At 41.5% G+C, this 18,309-nt stretch overlaps 1 protein-coding gene across 1 annotated transcript in view; it reads right to left on the bottom strand.

The window, feature by feature from the left end:
* LOC127625230 (protein turtle homolog B-like) overlaps positions 1–18,309 on the bottom strand; it is a 175,384-nt gene that overhangs the window by 31,781 nt on the left and 125,294 nt on the right. Inside the window, exons 7-12 of the mRNA XM_052100389.1 lie at positions 15,091–15,236; positions 11,481–11,623; positions 10,072–10,212; positions 9,739–9,855; positions 9,439–9,589; positions 8,668–8,779 (exon numbers count right to left, since the gene is read on the bottom strand). Coding sequence (XP_051956349.1) covers positions 8,668–8,779; positions 9,439–9,589; positions 9,739–9,855; positions 10,072–10,212; positions 11,481–11,623; positions 15,091–15,236 — 810 coding nt within the window. The remainder of the gene's footprint in view (positions 1–8,667; positions 8,780–9,438; positions 9,590–9,738; positions 9,856–10,071; positions 10,213–11,480; positions 11,624–15,090; positions 15,237–18,309) is intronic.

Genomic DNA, 18,309 nt, shown 5'->3' with positions numbered 1-18,309 from the left:
GAGCGTTTGCCTGTGAATGGGGTAGAATTTATCCTTGGCAATGATTTAGCTGGTGGGAAGGTCATGCCTTTGTTGGAAGTCTTTGATAACCCAGTTTTGTTAGATCAGCCCGATGAATTATCAAAGTCTTATCCTGAAACTTTTTCGGTCTGTGTGATTACGCGGGCTCAGGCTCGTAAAACGGATGCTGCTGATGATTTGGCTACATCTTTTATGGCACCTATATTTGTCAATGATGTTCTATCTGACGAGAGTAAGACCGTTGAAAAATCGCTGGTTCCTTGTCAATGATGTTCTATCTGACGAGAGTAAGACCGTTGAAAAATCGCTGGTTCCGGGTACCACGAGTGTAAAGCTGCGTGTGACACGTGAGAGAATTATTTCTGCACAAAAGGAGGATAAAAGTTTGCAAAAGTGTTGGGCTGCTGTTGTTTCCTCCGATAGAGCCCAAGAGAGAAAAGCTGTCTATTATGTTGAGAATGGGTAACTGATGCGTAAATGGTGCCCTGATATTGCAGATGATTCTGAATGGTGTGTGGTGTATCAGATTGTTATTCCTTCGTGTTACCGACAGCAGGTTTTATCCTTAGCTCATGATCCCGATTTGTCGGGACATCTAGGGATTCAAAAAACCTATCACTGAATTTTGAGACACTTTTTTTGGCCTAGATTAAAAACTGACGTCACAAAATTTTGTCGCACCTGCTACACCTGTCAGATTATGGGTAAACCGAATCAGGTAATTCCATATGCTCCACTTGTTCCCATCCCAGTCTTAGGGGAACCGTTCGAACATGTTATCGTTGATTGTGTTGGTCCTCTGCCCAAGTCTAAGGCCGGGAATCAATTTTTGTTGACTGGTATGTGCACTGCTACACGATTTCCTGAGGCGATTCCTTTGAGGAAAATTACAGCACCGGTTGTAATTAAAGGACTTGTGAAATTTTTTTCCACGTTTGGTCTACCGAAAATTGTGCAAACAGATCAAGGCACTAATTTTCTTTCAAAGATTTTTTCACAAGTATTGTCAACTTTGAATATTTCTCATAGGATCGCAAGCGCTTACCATCCAGAGAGTCAGGGCGCTCTCGAGCGTTTTCATCAGACTTTGAAGGCAATGCTGAGGAAGTACTGCACGGATACGGGTAAGGATTGGGATGAGGGGGTACCATTGGTATTGTTTGCGATCCGAGAGGCAGTTCAGGAAAGCCTTGGTTTCAGTCCTGCTGAGTTGGTATTCGGACACACCGTAAGAGGTCCTTTGAAAATGTTTAAAGAGAATTTGTTGTCTTTTGAGTCTAGCCCTAAAGTAAGTGTGTTGGATTATGTTAGTAAATTTCGTGAACGACTGCACAAAGCCTGTTCCATGGCAAGGGATTCATTGGAGATTGCACAAAGAAAGATGAAATGTCATTTCGACCGTAAATCTGTACAGCGCTCTTTTAATAAGGGTGATCAGGTGTTGGTTCTGCTGCCGATTGCGGGCTCTGCTTTATCAGCGCGATTTTCTGGACCATATGAGGTGGTAAGAAAATTGAGTAATACAGATTATGTAATCGGTACTCCCGATAGGAAGAGAAAAACTTGTGTGTGTCATGTGAATATGTTAAAGACATTTCACAACAGAGAAACTGTCCAGGCGAATGTTTCACCTGCAGCTGAAATTGCTGTCCCCGTGTCATCTCCTGTTATGGTAGCTTGCGCTGCGGTAGAGATCACCGATCCTGAGGATGATGGAGTAATCTTACGTCACACTCATCAACAATGTGCTCGACTTATGAACTCTGAGGTATTAAATGACTTTGCATCTCAAGTATCTCATTTACCTGAACAACAAAGTTTTGATATTATGCAGCTGATTGATGATTTCCCTGCTCTGTTTAATGATGTACCTTCTCGCACCACAGTTTTACAGCATGATATTAACATGGGTGATGCTGTTCCGATCAAGCAGCATGCGTATCGCGTGAATGCAGCTAAGAGAGCTCTTATGAGATCTGAGGTTGATTATTTGTTAGAGCATGGACTTGCTCAGTTCAGTTGTAGTCCTTGGAGTTCTCCGTGCTTGTTGGTATCTAAGAGTGATGGTACTGCTAGATTTTGTACTGACTATCGAAAGATAAATGCAGTAACTGTGCCAGACTGCTTTCCGTTACCACGCATGGAGGACTGTGTTGATAACCTTGGTTCAGCTCGGTATGTCAGTAAATTAGACTTACTAAAAGGGTACTGGCAAGTGCCTCTTACTTCTCGTGCTTCTGATATCTCTGCATTTGTAACCCCTGATAGTTTTTTACAGTATTCCGTTATGGCTTTCGGAATGCGCAACGCACCGGCTACCTTCCAGCGACTCATTAATATCGTGTTGTCTGGAGTGCCAAAATGCAATGCGTATTTGGACGATCTAGTGGTTTATTCCACCGATTGGTCAGAACATGTTTCAATACTACGGACTGTATTCAAACGTCTTGATAAAGCCTCTCTGACCTTAAACTTAGCCAAATGTGAATTCGGCCAGGCCACTATCACATATCTTGGAAAAGAAGTCGGTCAAGGTCAAGTGCGTCCACTAGAAGCGAATGTTACCGCTATAGCGGAGTTCCCTGTTCCAACCACTCGACGAGAACTTCGTCGATTTTTAGGGATGGCTGGCTATTACCGTAGTTTTTGTAAAAACTTTTCAACTATCGCGCAGCCCTTGACTTCGCTACTTAGCCCATCCCGATCGTTCTTATGGTCTGACGAATGTCAGCATGCTTTTAATTTGATCAAATCCCTTTTGTGTAACGCGCCTGTTTTGGCCGCGCCAGACTGTGACTCTGCTTTTAAACTGGAGGTGGATGCGAGTGCCATTGGTGCTGGAGTTGTGTTAATTCAGGAGGATAAAGATGGCATCGATCATCCTATCTGTTACTTCTCACGTAAATTCAATAAACATCAACTGAATTATTCAACAATTGAGAAGGAGGCATTGGCATTATTACTGGCCCTCCAATATTTTGACGTGTATGTTGGATCGAGTAGCGTCCCAGTCACCGTGTTCACGGATCATAACCCTCTAGTTTTCTTGTCACGAATGTATAATCAGAATCAATGTTTAATGCATTGGTCTCTGATTGTACAGGGTTATAATTTGATTATTAAACATAAAAAGGGCGTAGAGAACGTGATAGCGGATGCACTGTCTAGAGTCAGCTATTGCGTTGCATGAAGGTAACTGTTGAAACAACTATATGTATGATTTATTCCATATAGTGTCCTCTTAAGGGTGGGAGTGTTACATTCCCCACGTGTATATGTTTTTGTTTTCATTATTCCCTCCCTCTTTGGTACGCTCTCTATCTGCTCTTAGGTGGCCGTGATTGGCTGTGTCAGATGTCCATCATCATTAAGGCGGTTCTTCGACGTCCATTCTGATGGCGCCCAGCTGTTTTAAAAGACAGCGTGTCTCATTCAAGAAGGAGCGCGTGTCTGTTCGGTGTGTTGAGAGATGTACGTGTATGCAGTTTTCTTATGTGTAATCTAGCAATTAATTGCTTAGCCCTTTTTGTGTCTTGCAATACTGTTCGGAGTCTAATGGTTGACGCTAATGGGAAAGGAGTACAGGTTAGTATATTGCGATATACACTGTGCCCGTAGTATGTATAAGTGTCAGACACACTAGGGAAGAATTGTGCGCCACTCTTTGTATTTTTGCTTTTCTTAGTTTAGGTTTATCTGGGCGTCGGATGCGCTGAAGAACTCGGTTTATTTTCTACATTTTACTTTGGCAGATTAGGAGTAGATTTAGGGGATTGTTTTGGTAATATTTATTTTGTTCCTTTGGCGCCACTTAAGTTCCTTTTCCTATTTATTTACTTATTTATTTATCCATTTATTGTATTGTTTTCTCATGAGTATTGTCATCATTGTACATAGCGCATTTACTGGATCTAGTGGCTCCGGCTTTTTTGTAATAAATTATCCAGTTGATTCCACTTCAAACAGTTTGTCATGTGTCCTTCTGCCAGTGGTGATATAATATCTAAATGTTGCGGTACATCCCTTAGACCTTTATTTATCGTAACAACTAGGGAGCATGATTTTCGTTCCAAAAAGACAACAATAATGGTCTAAATATAATTATTAATATTTATAACATCCTTACCTTCTCATTTACTAAAATTTGCTGACTTCAGTAGAATGTTTAAGCATTATAAGAAAAAAGCAGATGTACTGTATCATTTTCCTACAGCATTTAAAATGCTGAGCATGACTTTGATCAGAAAAGACAACAATAATAGCCTAATAATAATAATTTTGAGTTTCAATAATGCCCTTTCATCATTGTAAAGCGCATTTCACATGAGTTGAGTTGAGCTATCAACGCTCCCCTCAACGCCAGCGTCAAGCAGCGCTTTGCCCTTCAAATGACAATCATTGCACTAAGCATCACGGAGGAAGTTTGTCATGCAAGAAAGTGGGAGTTGTACACGATAAATAATATATTAATTTGGAAGAGAATAAATGGCAAATGCTTTGATCGCAGAAAGTAAAAGAGACTTGTTTATGTGTAGTTCTTAGCATTTAAACAAGTTTTTGTTAATGTAATTACTGTAGTTCAATAAGTGGGGGCTCTGGATACTCGGAAACAATAAGGTAATAATTAATTTAAATAAATTATGAGACATAAAACATTTCTTTATAACAAGGTTAACCCTGTTCAGGCTATATTCTCACACAAACACTGCTGCCATCTGTCACCTGGTGTGACACTGCAGAAATATGTTCTAAAATGTTCCAAAAATAGTTAATCTCAGTTAACAAACATATATAACCTTACATTTCTGATTTTGGTAACAACCATTTTGACACTTTTAAAGAGATAGTCCACCCAAAAATCTTTTATTTACCTTAATGTTTTTCTTAACCCATTTGTCTTTCTTCCATGGAACACAAACTGAGATGTTAGTCACCATTCTGCCTTAAATCCCCTTTTGCGTTGCATGGAGGAAAGAAAGTAATAAAAGTTTGGAACAACATCAGGGTGAGTAAATGATGGCAGAATTGTCATTTTTGGGTGAAAGGCTTCTTTAAATTAGCTTTAAGGCCAAACATGGCCTTACATCTTGCTCGAACCCACCGTAACAAACAAACACAAGGTTATTGCAAAGCATAGGTCATTCTATAGGGGCAGCAGAGCACACAGAGCTATAAAATGCTGACATTCAGGTTGAATATCACAGAGGACAGCAGTGGAGAGGTAGCAGAATCACAAGGATGCAAAAGCTCTGGTATGGGCAGCAGAGACATGACAGAGAGAGGCAGAGGAGATGAATGCTGCTAATTAAGCAAGAGGCAAGAGTTAGCAATAATGAATCCATTCAAGAACACACTTTGACCTCTTCAAACCCTGGTTGTGTCTCATCAAAACAAATGAAGTAAGAACTACTGCAAACTTATAAAATGCAGTGAATACTTACAATAGATACTTGCAATTGTGGCCACTGTGTACTGTTCAAATTCCAAAAAAACAGTCTATCATTAAACTGTGAGAAGGCACAAGACAAAAGTCTTCATATTAATATATACCTTTTCTAATTTAAAGGAAGAAAGCAAGTCATACGTGTTTGGAAAAACATGAATATGAATAAAAGACATCATTTTAATTTTGGCTGAACTAGCGCTTTAAACTATACAAACTTAATCTGATACTTTGTCATTTGCCATTACAATATTAAAAAATTAAAAATGTCATAAGTGTTAAAATTCTAATCAAAAAAAGGTTTGAGCCATGGAGTGGTGGTGGTGTAGTGGGCTAAAGCACATAACTGTTAATCAGAAGGTTGCTGGTTCAATCCCCACAGCCACCACCATCGTGTCCTTGAGCAAGGCACTTAACTCCAGGTTGCTCCGGGGGGGATTGTCTCTGTAATAAGTGCACCGTAAGTCGCTTTGGATAAAACCGTCTGCCAAATGCATAAACGTAAAATGTAAATGTAAGTTCTTTAATGATATTCCAACTGATGGCAAGGCTCAGGCTCTAGTCCCTTCTAGATCACATGTACACATTATTTTTTGTGTGCTGGAGTGTTTAAAATGCAGTCTAAATGCACACCAAAATGGTCCTCTCGTCTTAATAAGGTACTTTGTAACCACCTTGGTTCATAATGACTCTGTAAAGGGATTTTATAGACTGATCATCCCATTCCAATGTTATCGTTATGAGCAGTGTTGGGGTAATGCGTTACATGTAACGTGCCTTGCATTATCAGGTTACTTTTTTCGAGTAAATTAACAATTATTATTTATTTTAGATAATATCAGAGCTACTTTTTAATAAAGTAAGGTGTTGCTTTTGTACACCTCTACTTTCCCTGTACTGCAAAGAATCAGGAGTAAATGTGTGCAAACTTCAGGGAGGAGATATATTGCATGATGGGCATTGAAGTTATATGGAGTTTGAGGCCAGAGACTATTTAGCAGAGAAGAGTCACTTCTATTTAAATGAATGGGAGAAATTGGAATGCCCAACCAAGAAGCTCTAGCACCCAACAGTCAATGGATGCAGAAAGGAAGTCCCGCATTGCAGGTAAAATGGCCAATCACCTTTAAGATACACACATCGCCTGTCAATCAACTAATTAACGTACATGCATATTAGCTATACAAGCCGTAAAAAAATGTGTTTTAGCGTAATATGAGGTCAACATTCAGTTTAGTGGAATGCAAATGATTTATGTGTGAATACACACCATTAAAAAAATCAGTAAATGCATTTAGAAAGAGGGATTATAAGACTAGTCTTCCACTGGCCACAAAATGATTTCACAGGGTGAAATACTCGCTCAACTCACTGACTTATGCAGCTGAACTGCTCCGTGTTACAGCTCCCCGTACCTGGGAGAATGGGATGAGAAAAGCTGACTCTGGATCAGTGGCTCCAAGCAACGCTCTACATCGATTGTGTATGCAGAGAAAATGGCTTAGTTTCTAAAAAAGATTCAACATTTTAGTTTTATAATAAACAATTAGTTTGATTCATGAAACAAAACATTTTTATGAAATTTTGGTAGCATTAAAAACAATTCCATTTAAGTTGTATCAACATGCGCATTTGAAGTTGTATGCGTTCAATCATTTGCATTTGTACGCATCGTGGATCAACTCAAAATAAGCTTGCACTGAGATGACTTAAGTGAAAAATGTTCTTTTGTTATCAGACACGTTTATTGAACATGTTAGGCTGGCATTTCCCACTGAATTTTATCCTGACTTTTGAAAAACATCTTAAGTTGACTCAAGTTGACATTGTCGATGGGTACAGAACACGATGACAAATATGATGTAGGTTCAAGTGTTGGACTTTGCTGCTTTAGTTAAGACAGTGGTTATTCTTCATTATTCATGTTGGCTGCCATGTTGATGGAAAAACAAATAATGTTAATCATGTTATTGATTCTTTATTATAAATATGCTGTGAAGATATACGTACTTTCTAAATATCTGTTTGTTTACTATGTTGTTTTGACATGAGTGTTGTACAGTAGCTAGCATCACCTGTAATGTCTCTTGTATGCAATGCATGGCTTATTTGTATGGAATACATACAGTAGCATAGTAGAAGAGAAAGTGGCTGTGAGAAAAAGTTACGCAAAAATAAAGAAAAGGTAATGTAATGCTTTACTTTCCATCAAATTTAACATTTTAATTAATTAAGTTACTTTTTTATGGAGTAACGCAATATTCTAACAAGTTACTTTTAAAAGAATGTTACCCAACACTGGTTATGAGCAATTTTAACATAACCAGCATGCTAGCGAACTGCTCTGAGAAAATCATAAAAACACAAATTTTAAAAAGTGGATATGGGCTAGTCATGGAATGATTATCTTTGCTCAAGACCTCCTGTACTGAAGTAATTTGGAACTTATGTATAAGACTCTAGTTACAGTAAAAGTGGCAGGTCTACTGTAGTCGTGAAGCATTTTATGAGTATATGCATTGAAAAAGTATGGAAAATTATATTACATTTATAATTTTCTCCTTAAAGACCCCACAAAAAAAATTGCTGTTTTGTGGCTTTAAGTTTATGTCCTTTAGATTTTTTAGGTCCCCCTCCCCAAAGCTTGATTGTTGACGTACATCTACGACTTTGTTGAGCAATAACTTGCTACAAATAAATAAATAAGTAAATCGTTCTGCCCACCGCGGTCCCGTTTTTTTTTTTTGTTTTTTTTTTTGTGGGTGGTATTTTATTTTTAGCAGATAAAGACATTTAAAATGTAGTATTTCCCTTCCTGGGAAATTAACCAACAATACTGATGACACATCCTTCACAAAATTGTCCAACTTATTTCTGACTAGCAATAGCAAGTAGCAAATCCTGGTCCACTGCATTTGGCTATTTAAAATAAAAAAGCCCCCACAAAAAAGCACTCATCAAGCCGAGGGGTATTTCATGGGGTATTTAATATTTTAGCTATACTGGCATTAGAATTTAAATTATTTCTGACTTAGGTCACAGATTGGTGGGACCAGCTGGGCATCTCACCCCTGGGGAGAAAAGTGTTGGCCCATCCCACCCCTGCCCCCAGATGTAGCAGCCTCACAGCAGAGCTCAGGCCAAACACTTAGGAGAAGAAGCAGAAAGCAAAGCATGCTGGGATGACTCACACATGGCCGTACCAGACTGAGAATGTCTGCTCAAAGCCACCGTTATAACCGGGTTCCCAGGAGATGTTGGATGAGGTCGTCGAGACTGAAACGTGGATGTTTGCAGGGGCGTGTGGGCTTGTGCCTGTGGGGAGAGGACATCTTGTATCATAACACACATATGTTATATGCAAAAGCCAAAACAAGACCACACAGACTGTTTGCTTTTTTCCTGTCAGGCCTTAAGCATTGCCTGCACACAGAAAGCCCTCATTCAAAGAAATAAGATCACTTATCTTAACACAAACACATACAAAGAAACAGACGCACATGCACAAACAAACAAATACACATTGAGACACAATGGGAAACAGATACAGAGTGCATCATTTATCATTTATCTCTTATTCAACAGCTAACGGTTAGCCTGTGTGGACTCTTTAGAGTCTGAAAAATCCATCCATGCTAAGACACACGAACAACTCTGGGTACACTCACAGCAACTAATACTCTGTGGAACATAAAGGGAGATGTTAGCCAGCATCTTAGTCTTCATCTCCATTCACTTCCTTTTGCAGATTTTTTCTAAACAATGAAAGTGAATGGCTAACATTCTGCTTGACATCTCCTTTTTAGAACAACATGAGTATATGTTGGGTGAGTACATTTACATTTGTTGGTGAACTATCCATTTAATGGAAATGACTGCATATAATATAACAAAATATATTTCTGCAAGGAAAAATGTAAGAATATCATCCTTGTGAATCATTGTGTTGCGCCATTTGCGGTGATGCTTCCTACCGATTACTAGGAGGTGCGTGCTGGCAGTGATGCTCGTGGCGACATTGGAGGCGACACACTCCCACTCCCCATGGTCCTCTTTGCTGAGAGATTTGAACTGTAAGCTGCCTCTCGGTAGGACGTTGTGCTTGCTTCTGCTGGGCTTCCCTACCTTCAACAAAAAACAAAGCAGGTCTAGCAAGCAGTTCAAAGTTTGATATTACTTTTCAGATCTAATCTTTGCTGGTCAAACAGGGAACAGATTTGACCTTTGTTATGCAGACACCCACAGAGTATTGACTCAACTCTTATGCAGATTACCTTTCTCCATGTAATGTTGGGGAATGGGTCTCCTTCTGCCTCACAGGGGATGACCAGCTCTCGACCAGCCCCCTGCCTATACTCTCCTCCAGGAACCACCAGGAATTTTGGTGGGTCCTATGCGCCGCCAAACACCACATGTTAAGTACATACTGTATATTAAGTTTGCCAATTACAAATTCTTTGATATATTCCTTAAATTGATAACATTTTACAAAATTTTAAGAGGACACATGCAAGTTATAAGAACCTTTTTTATACTGGTTGGGCCCACTTCTCTACTTCCCTTCTCTTTTTGGAAGACTTTTACATTTGGCATTAAATTACGCTTACCTTTAGCACCAGAGGGGCGGGAGGGGACTGTCCCATGGTACCGAGGCTATTGTAAGGCACACAGGTGTAGGTGCCGAGAGAGTCCTCTGTCACCTCAGACACTCGAATGCTACCGTCTTCCATTTGGCTCCAGCCAGGGTACTGCAACAGAGAGAACCATCACACAATCACTGCAATTAACAAAACAAAGCAAAGCGGAGCAAAGCACAAAAAAAAAACTAAAAACAAAGAGCCCGTTTACATGCAAGCCAATATACTGATTAATCTCTAAAATCAGTTTATTTAAAAAATCTGACAAGGCAAGAAATCCACGTTTACATGGCATTTGAAATAATCGTGTTATTTGCTACTTTTGACATCAAATCATGAAGAGGCATGTGCTCAACACGGGTGCACATTGAAAGAGCTGATAAGGACACGTGGTAAGTGTTTACATGGTACGTTGTTGTCTTATTAAGCATAATTGCTGTAAGAACATGCATGTAAACGCACTCATAGTCCACATGAAATTCAATCACTTTCGGTAAAATCACCATATGAAAATCACTCATACTTTGTGAAATACCTGACAGGAAATGAATAATGTTCTAGTAGATTAGATAATTTTTTTTATAGATTAGAATAGACTAGAATCAGGGTTCCCACACTTTTGGAACAATTGATTAGATGACTTTCCCAGTCGTCTGTGGTTACTAGATAAGGATTTATTATACAGTCATTTTATAGAAACTGAACTCACAACAAGTAATTTCTAGCCAAATAAATATTTTAGAACTAAGCCAAATTAAATTACGGTATATTCACTATTAATGTTGAAACCCTGTAGAATAATCTACAAGAATATTCCACAATGATGTCAATAACTGAGATTCTTAACAGACATTCTAAATCACATTCCATGAAATATCCACAGCAAATCACATTTTCATTTAGTAATATTGTGGACACTAGCTGTAAAGCTACTCCATTCAATAAGATGACTTCATTCAGGATGCTGATACAAGCAGTAAGATGTGAATAGAGTTTATAGAGTGTATTTGCTCTCGGGACACTTGGGATGTAATGTGATAAGTCTCTCCGCACTTCTGGTCACTATCCTTGAAAGCAAACTACATTGAAAAACAAGGTTTGAAAATGAAAGTGATATCCAATTTCTTGGTTAAGGTCCTTCACTCCCATTTGGCTTTTGTCCAAGATGAGCCAATGATCTCTTTATCTGTCTGTGTGGAAGTACAAGATCAATGTAAACTGTGAATAAAGCTCCCACCCCTGTCACTTCAAACGGCTGGGAAATATCTTTGAACCCATTCAGATATTTCTGAGGTCTGACTGCAGGAAAAGAGCCCATGTAGCATCATCCATTAAAACAGAAGGCAGTCACACTGAGTTCACTGTGTGCCTGAACTCACCTTTTCAATCCGCAGAGGCAGGCCGTCTTTTTTCCACTTCACTGAAGTGACAGGTGGGTTGGCATCCACCGGGCAGCGAATGTACCCCGGCAGTCCGATGGCCACATATATGACTGGCGGCATGTTGACCACACGGGCAGGGTCTACAGGACACAACAAAAGTTACAACTTAAAGGGATAGTTCATTAAAAAAGAAAATTCTGTCATCATTTACTCACCCTCATGTCTTTCCACAACTGTATGACTTTTGTTTTCTTGTGTGAAACACAACAGGAGTTATCTAGTAGAATGTCCAAATAGCTCTTTTACATACAATACAATGAAAGTGAATGGTGATTCACTTTAAAAAGCTCCATGTAAGTATCTGAAAAGTGGTCCACACAACTTGTGAGGTACATTCCACTATACTTGTGCTTGACGCATGCAAGGTAGAAGTGAAGATTTTTGGTGAATTCGGACAAAATATTTGCTTGGTTTCTTACCCCAAACCATCAAATCACATCAGAAGCAGTGGCGGACCTAGGGGGTGGCCAGGGGTGGCTGTGGCCACCATGGATCGAAGCCTGGCCACCCCATTGGCAACCCCACTCACAATTTCTGTTTTAGTCATTTTTTGGGTCATTTGGGTCAAACTTAACATGTGCGCACAAGAAGGTCCCCAAACCGCTCTGTCCCGGGTGTCATTGTATCCAGAGATACAGTTGCGTGTGTCTCATAAATCATTCTCTCTTAGAAGTAGTAAGTGGGGAAAGAGAGCGGATGTCGGAATGAACACTTATTTTTAGCAGAAGTGGAGCCAGGGTGGGGGTGGGGGGGATTGGTTGGGAAGAATACAGAACAAAAGAGGAGAGAGTGAGAGTATGGCATTGTAGGATGAACACGTAAGACTGGTAGAGGGAAAAAATACAGATGTGAAGCAAAAGGAAGGGCACACTCTGATCTGTAATGCCGTCAGCCACCAACGGGGGCCGCCAGCGCCCACACCAATGGCCTGCCAGTGTCTGAAGATGATTTCACTGCAGAGGAGAGGGTTTCCACACAGAATGATGTCATCCCTTTAGATTCCCCCTCCCTTTCTGTTTTCTCACATACTGTCTCCCTGTGGGAAATAAATGTGTGCATTTATCTCTCTCTGTCTCAGTTTGCTACACACATGCGTTATATGGCCAGAATGGATTCACTGCGAAAAATAATGTATTATTCATATTTTGTCTTGCAGTAAAAATATCCAAATATCCTTAAAACAAGCTAAATTTACTTGAAAAGTAGAAGTAGTAAGATTTGTTTTTCAGTAAATGCTGCTTATACTGAATTATAGGAATAGTTCACCTAAAAATTTTCGCCACACACGCTTGACACCATCTGAACCAAATAAGTTTATCTTGGTCTCATCAGACCACAGGGCATGGTTCCAGTAATCCATGTCCTTAGTCTGCTTGTCTTCAGCAAACTGTTTGCGGGCTTTCTTGTGCATCATCTTTAGAAGAGGCTTCCTTCAGGGACGACAGCCATGCAGACCAATTTGATGCAGTGTGCGGCGTATGGTCTGAGCACTGACAGGCTGACCCCCCACCCCTTCAACCTCTGCAGAAATGCTGGCAGCACTCATACGTCTATTTCCCAAAGACAACCTCTGGATATGACGCTGAGCACGTGCACTCAACTTCTTTGGTCGACCATGGCGAGGCCTGTTCTGAGTGGAACCTGTCCTGTTAAACCGCTGTATGGTCCTGGCCACCGTGCTCCAGCTCAGTGTCAGGGTCTTGGCAATCTTCTTATAGCCTAGGCCATCTTTATGTAGAGCAACAATTCTTTTTTTCAGATCCTCAGAGAGTTCTTTGCCATGAGGTGCCATTGAACTTCCAGTGACCAGTTTGAGGGAGTGTGAGACCGATGACACCAAATTTAACACACCTGCTCCCCATTCACACCTGAGACCTTGTAAAACTAATGAGTCACACGACACCGGGGAGGGGAAATGGCTAATTGGGCCAAATTTGGACATTTTCACCAAGGGGTGTACTCACTTTTGTTGCCAGCGGTTTAGACATTAATGGCTGTGTGTTGAGTTATTTTGAGGTGACAGCAAATTTACACTGTTATACAAGCTGTACAATTCTTTACATTGTAGCAAAGTGTCATTTCTTCAGTGTTGTCACATGAAAAGATATAATCAAATATTTACAAAAATGTGAGGGGTGTACTCACTTTTGTGAGATACTGTATATATATAGTGAGTTTTATGCCTATTTGTCAATGTGGTGAAAATAAAATCCTCTGAAAACAACTCTTAATTTACCTGCAAACAAGACAAAATTACAAAGAACATTAATATTATTGTTATTATTATTTTGCTGTGTAGGGAGGGATTCCCTACACAACAAGGGATTCCTTCTAGGAATTCAACTATGATGTAACTTCTTTTCGCCACTAGTGTTAAGCCAAGCCAGTACAACACAGGCTGATCTCCTTCCTCCAAGCGAGGGAAATTGAAATGTCTGTTGCCTTGGATACCACAGTCACTTTCGTAGTTCTCATTCCCTTCACTATTTAATACAAATCAACCTGTTTAAGTTTTATTACAGTTTTTTTGAGCAACGCTTTGAAAACAAAATGTTAACGTCTAGAATAGCCACTTCACACGGCTTCTTCAAATCAGTCTGTCAGCGTGGCGGATGTGACTGAGTGATCTGCTAGCTTACTGACTCAAGGTCGCTGTTTTAATTCTACATCAGACTGCAGGGACACAAGGCCATTCCAAAATCCCGGCTGCAAATAGAAAGCATCAGCCAGCCCAAGGGTGACAGTTGAAGCTAATAAACCTTTGTGACTGTGTATTGAAATGGAATTCACTGGGAGACTAAAGTTTCCCTCTCATTAATTACAAAAGTTCTCCCTGCAAGAAAAATCTGTTATCCATCTATTATTCTGCATACTGCAGTGAGCCAGCCAGTATATTTAAACATCATCTGACATATAATAAGACATAATCTTTTTGTAAATGTTGTTACTCAACATCCCTACTCCTTATTCGGATCACATATTCAGGCTGTGTTCTTCCACAATACTTGAGCAATATACAAGCATTACATCATGCATTACATAATGGAATTGAAATGCTCAAATACTATTCTATTTTTATCAGTACTTGGTAATCATTGCTCCATCGAAGCTGAATTTACTGTTGTGAAAATGTATTATGCCTTATCACACATCAATCTGGAATACTTGATTCTGATTGGTCAATCGCAGGCAAACGATCTCCTACACTGCGCTAGTTTCACACAAATAAGAAGTTTGATAATGTACAATCGGCCAGTCGTGAAAACAAAATAAACCAATATAGGATTATAAAATATCACCCTGTATGGGTTTATTTAGCACAAAACTCAGGACATAATTTCTTATACCACAACCAATGATCAACAACATATCTTGATAAGGAATATAGGGAATCTGATTCTGTTCTGACTGCACGTCCAGCATATGCGCAGGGTAATGCGAAGAGGTCTTGATTTTTTAAGGGGCACCAGCAAAGGATAAATATATTCAGGTGAAAGGGGAATAGAATTTGTGGTGTATCAGCAGATTTCTCAATGAACTGACTCACAATGCACTGTCAGGTACGCTGATGCGGAGGGGGGGCGGCCAAGGCTGTTACTAGGGCTGCAGGTGTATCTCCCAGCATCGTCAGGTTTCACCTGGGAGATGATGAGCGAACCATCGATTAGAATACTAACTCTGCGCTTGAGGTCACTGGATAGAGAGAAAGACAGAGTGACAGGATGAATAGAGAGAGAAACAGAGTTGAATTAGCATCAATGTTTATGTAGTTGATCGCCACAATTTAAAACACCAGTGTTTCTCAAATTTTTTCAGTCACAGAACCCTTTGAGAATGTACAAAATCTTGTGGCACCACACGGGGTAGGGAATAAATCACGTAATATAAAACATCTGAAATTTTACAATAGTCTCATCTAAATCTAACAGGGGACTATTTTTCTTACATCTTCTGTTTTATTCAGAAGAAACCACAAACAAAAGAACATATTTTGAAGATTTCTTTGCAGCTCTTTTGCCATACAACGGTCACTAACACTAAACTAATCCTAGTGACCATGGCTAACAAGTTCTATAAAAATACACCTAAAAATGCCATAAAAGTAGTCCATACAACTTGTGCGCTATATACCAAGTCTTCTAAAAGTCATTCAATAGCTTTGTGTGAGGAACAGACTAAAACTGAAGTCACTAGAAATATTTCCACATTTAAACAAATGTTTTTTTTTGGTTTGAAAATGCATTAATTTCACTACATTTACACCTCTCACCCACACTAGATCTGTATTTTCCAAAAGCGTTTCCAAAATGCTCTCTTATATCATTATATTATCTCTTTTTTTTTGGAAAACATCTCGGTTACTGTCATAACCTCCATTCCATGATGGAGGGAACGAGACAATGTGTCGATGTAGTGACAATAGGGGTCCCTATTTAAAAACGCCACAACATTGTTGTGTAGGTGCGCCACAACGATGTAAGTGCAAGCAAGCTGTTGAAAATAGCAGGTGCATCAGACTGCACGTAACCTTCTCCAACGCCCCAAGAGACATCATATAGTTCCCCACATCCCTGAGGGAGGGAAGCTCTATCTATGTTTTCTCTCCATAGAGTGTTGGATGTGGCTGGGGCCATCTAACACTATACACGTATCGGGGAAGGCATTCTTTTCCAGTCCTATTCTTTCAGGGGAAAGGACCCAGCGGAGACTACATCCTGCCCAACAGGGGAGGTTAACATGTGGCAAATACATCACATGGGCTTACCAGCCACACATGGAAGTGCCTCAACGGGGAGGAGCTGTACAACCACAGCAACCGGGAAGCAGAGGGAGCTCTGCCCAAGGGATACGCGGGTCCACTGACAGTGGAAAATACATCACAGGGGATATTGGAATAATCAGAACCTGTGGAGCACCTATTCCACTCCGCTAACAGAGAATGCTTGCAAGGTCCCCAACCCTCTTGATTGAAGTGAGCTTGATCAGGAGGGCCATCTTCATTGAGACTGAGTCTAACATGCAGAGAAAAGTGATGCTATGAACCGTGGAGAGCTTACACTTTTCCCAGTTGACCCGATGTCCTAAATGGCTGAAGGGCATGAGCACCAGGTCCCTGTGCACATAGAGCAACTGTCGAGAGTGTGCTAAGATTAGCCAGTCGTTGAAGTAGTTGAGTATGTGAATGCCCACTTCTGTTAATGGGGCAAGAGTTACCTCTGCGACTTTTGTGAAGACGTGAGGGGACAGGGACAGACTGAAGGGAAGGACCTTGTACTAATACGCCTGGCCGTCGAAAGCAAACCGTAGAAAGGGTCTGTGACGGGGTAATATTGAGATGTGAAAGTACGGATCCTTCAGGTCTACCGCCGCAAACCAATCTTGATGCCGGACGCATGTCAGAATAAGTTTCTGTGTCAGCATCTTGAACGGGAGTCGGTGCAAGTCCCGGTTAAGAACTCGTGGGTCCAAGATTGGCCGCAACCCACCGCCTTTCTTGGGTACGATGGAGAGAGGGCTGTAGAAACCTTTCTCCATCTCGGCTGGAGGGACAGGCTCTATTGCGTTCTTGCACAGAAGGGTTGCGATCTCCGCATGCAGGGTGGAGGCGTTTTTGCCTGCCCTGAGGTAATGCAGACACCACTGAAACGAGGCGGGCGCCTGACAAACTAAATCGCGTAGCCGAGTTGGATGGTCCTGGCCAGCCACCGCTATGGGTTGCAAAGCGTAAGCCAAACATCCAAGCTCCGGGCACTAAGGTGACAATCACGTGTGACGTACCTGGAGGTGGGGCCTCACGGTGGTGGGAAAGTGGCGACGTCACATCAGGGAGCATTGCTTCGTCCTGAGGTGGTTGTGATGAGGAGAGGCTATCTGGCCTGGGGCAGATAGACGACTGAGGAGGAGGTTCTGCAGCAATGACCTCTTGACTCGTCACCACCTGCCACCCTGAGGCACGAGTGTGGTACAGTTGGGCACGTGAAGGCAGAGGTTCTGCGTTCATGGGGGCCTGACTGTAAGTGCTCAGTATCTGATCGCCGTGAGAACGGGGGTTGTGGGCACCAGTTAAGTTACCCAGGGAGTGAGGAAACTGCTTCCTTTGCGATAACATGGATACCGCAGCCTATTGGGGGTGTGGCAGACTCTACCCGGCCCACCACCAGGGAATGGAGTGGTCTGGATACATGCTCCATGGCAGACGTCTCTCTCCCTGGGTTGCCCATCTCTGGTGCGCATAGGAGCCTTCTGGGTCCGGAAGGTGGTCCATGAGATGCCGGGCGTCTGCTTCCTGCGGGGAGCTCTAGGCTGGGGCTGAGAGCTGGGCCTGGGCTGGGGCGGAACTGCCTGGGGTTTCACCGTCACAGGGGAGTCAGACGGATGGAATGCGGGATCTTGAGCCACGGCGGGGCAAGATGTGTTGAATGGCCGCCGTCTGTTCCTTCACTGTTGAGAGCTGCTGTGCAAAGCCCTCTACGGTTTCACCAAATAGGCTGATCTGGGAGATGGGGGCATTGAGAAAGCTAGACTTGTCGGGGTCCCGCATCTCGACCAGATTCAGCCAAAGATGGCGTTCCTGGACCACAAGAGTGGCCATTGCCTGTCCGAGTGCATGTGCTGTGACCTTCACGGCCCGTTGCTGTGAGCGGTGCCCCAAACCCAGGAACCAATCGTCTAGCAACAACCCGAGTAAGCGGCCCTGGTAAGCATAGCGGACAGCTCAGCATAAGACTGGGCCGGCACACCCATAGGCACTAGCTCAGTTGAGCCA

This window comes from Xyrauchen texanus, chromosome 31 (genome assembly GCF_025860055.1).
Source record: "Xyrauchen texanus isolate HMW12.3.18 chromosome 31, RBS_HiC_50CHRs, whole genome shotgun sequence".
NCBI classification, from domain to species: Eukaryota; Metazoa; Chordata; class Actinopteri; order Cypriniformes; family Catostomidae; genus Xyrauchen; species Xyrauchen texanus.
The sequence above is the reverse complement of the archived record's forward strand: the minus strand, read 5'-3'. Positions and strand labels throughout refer to the sequence as shown.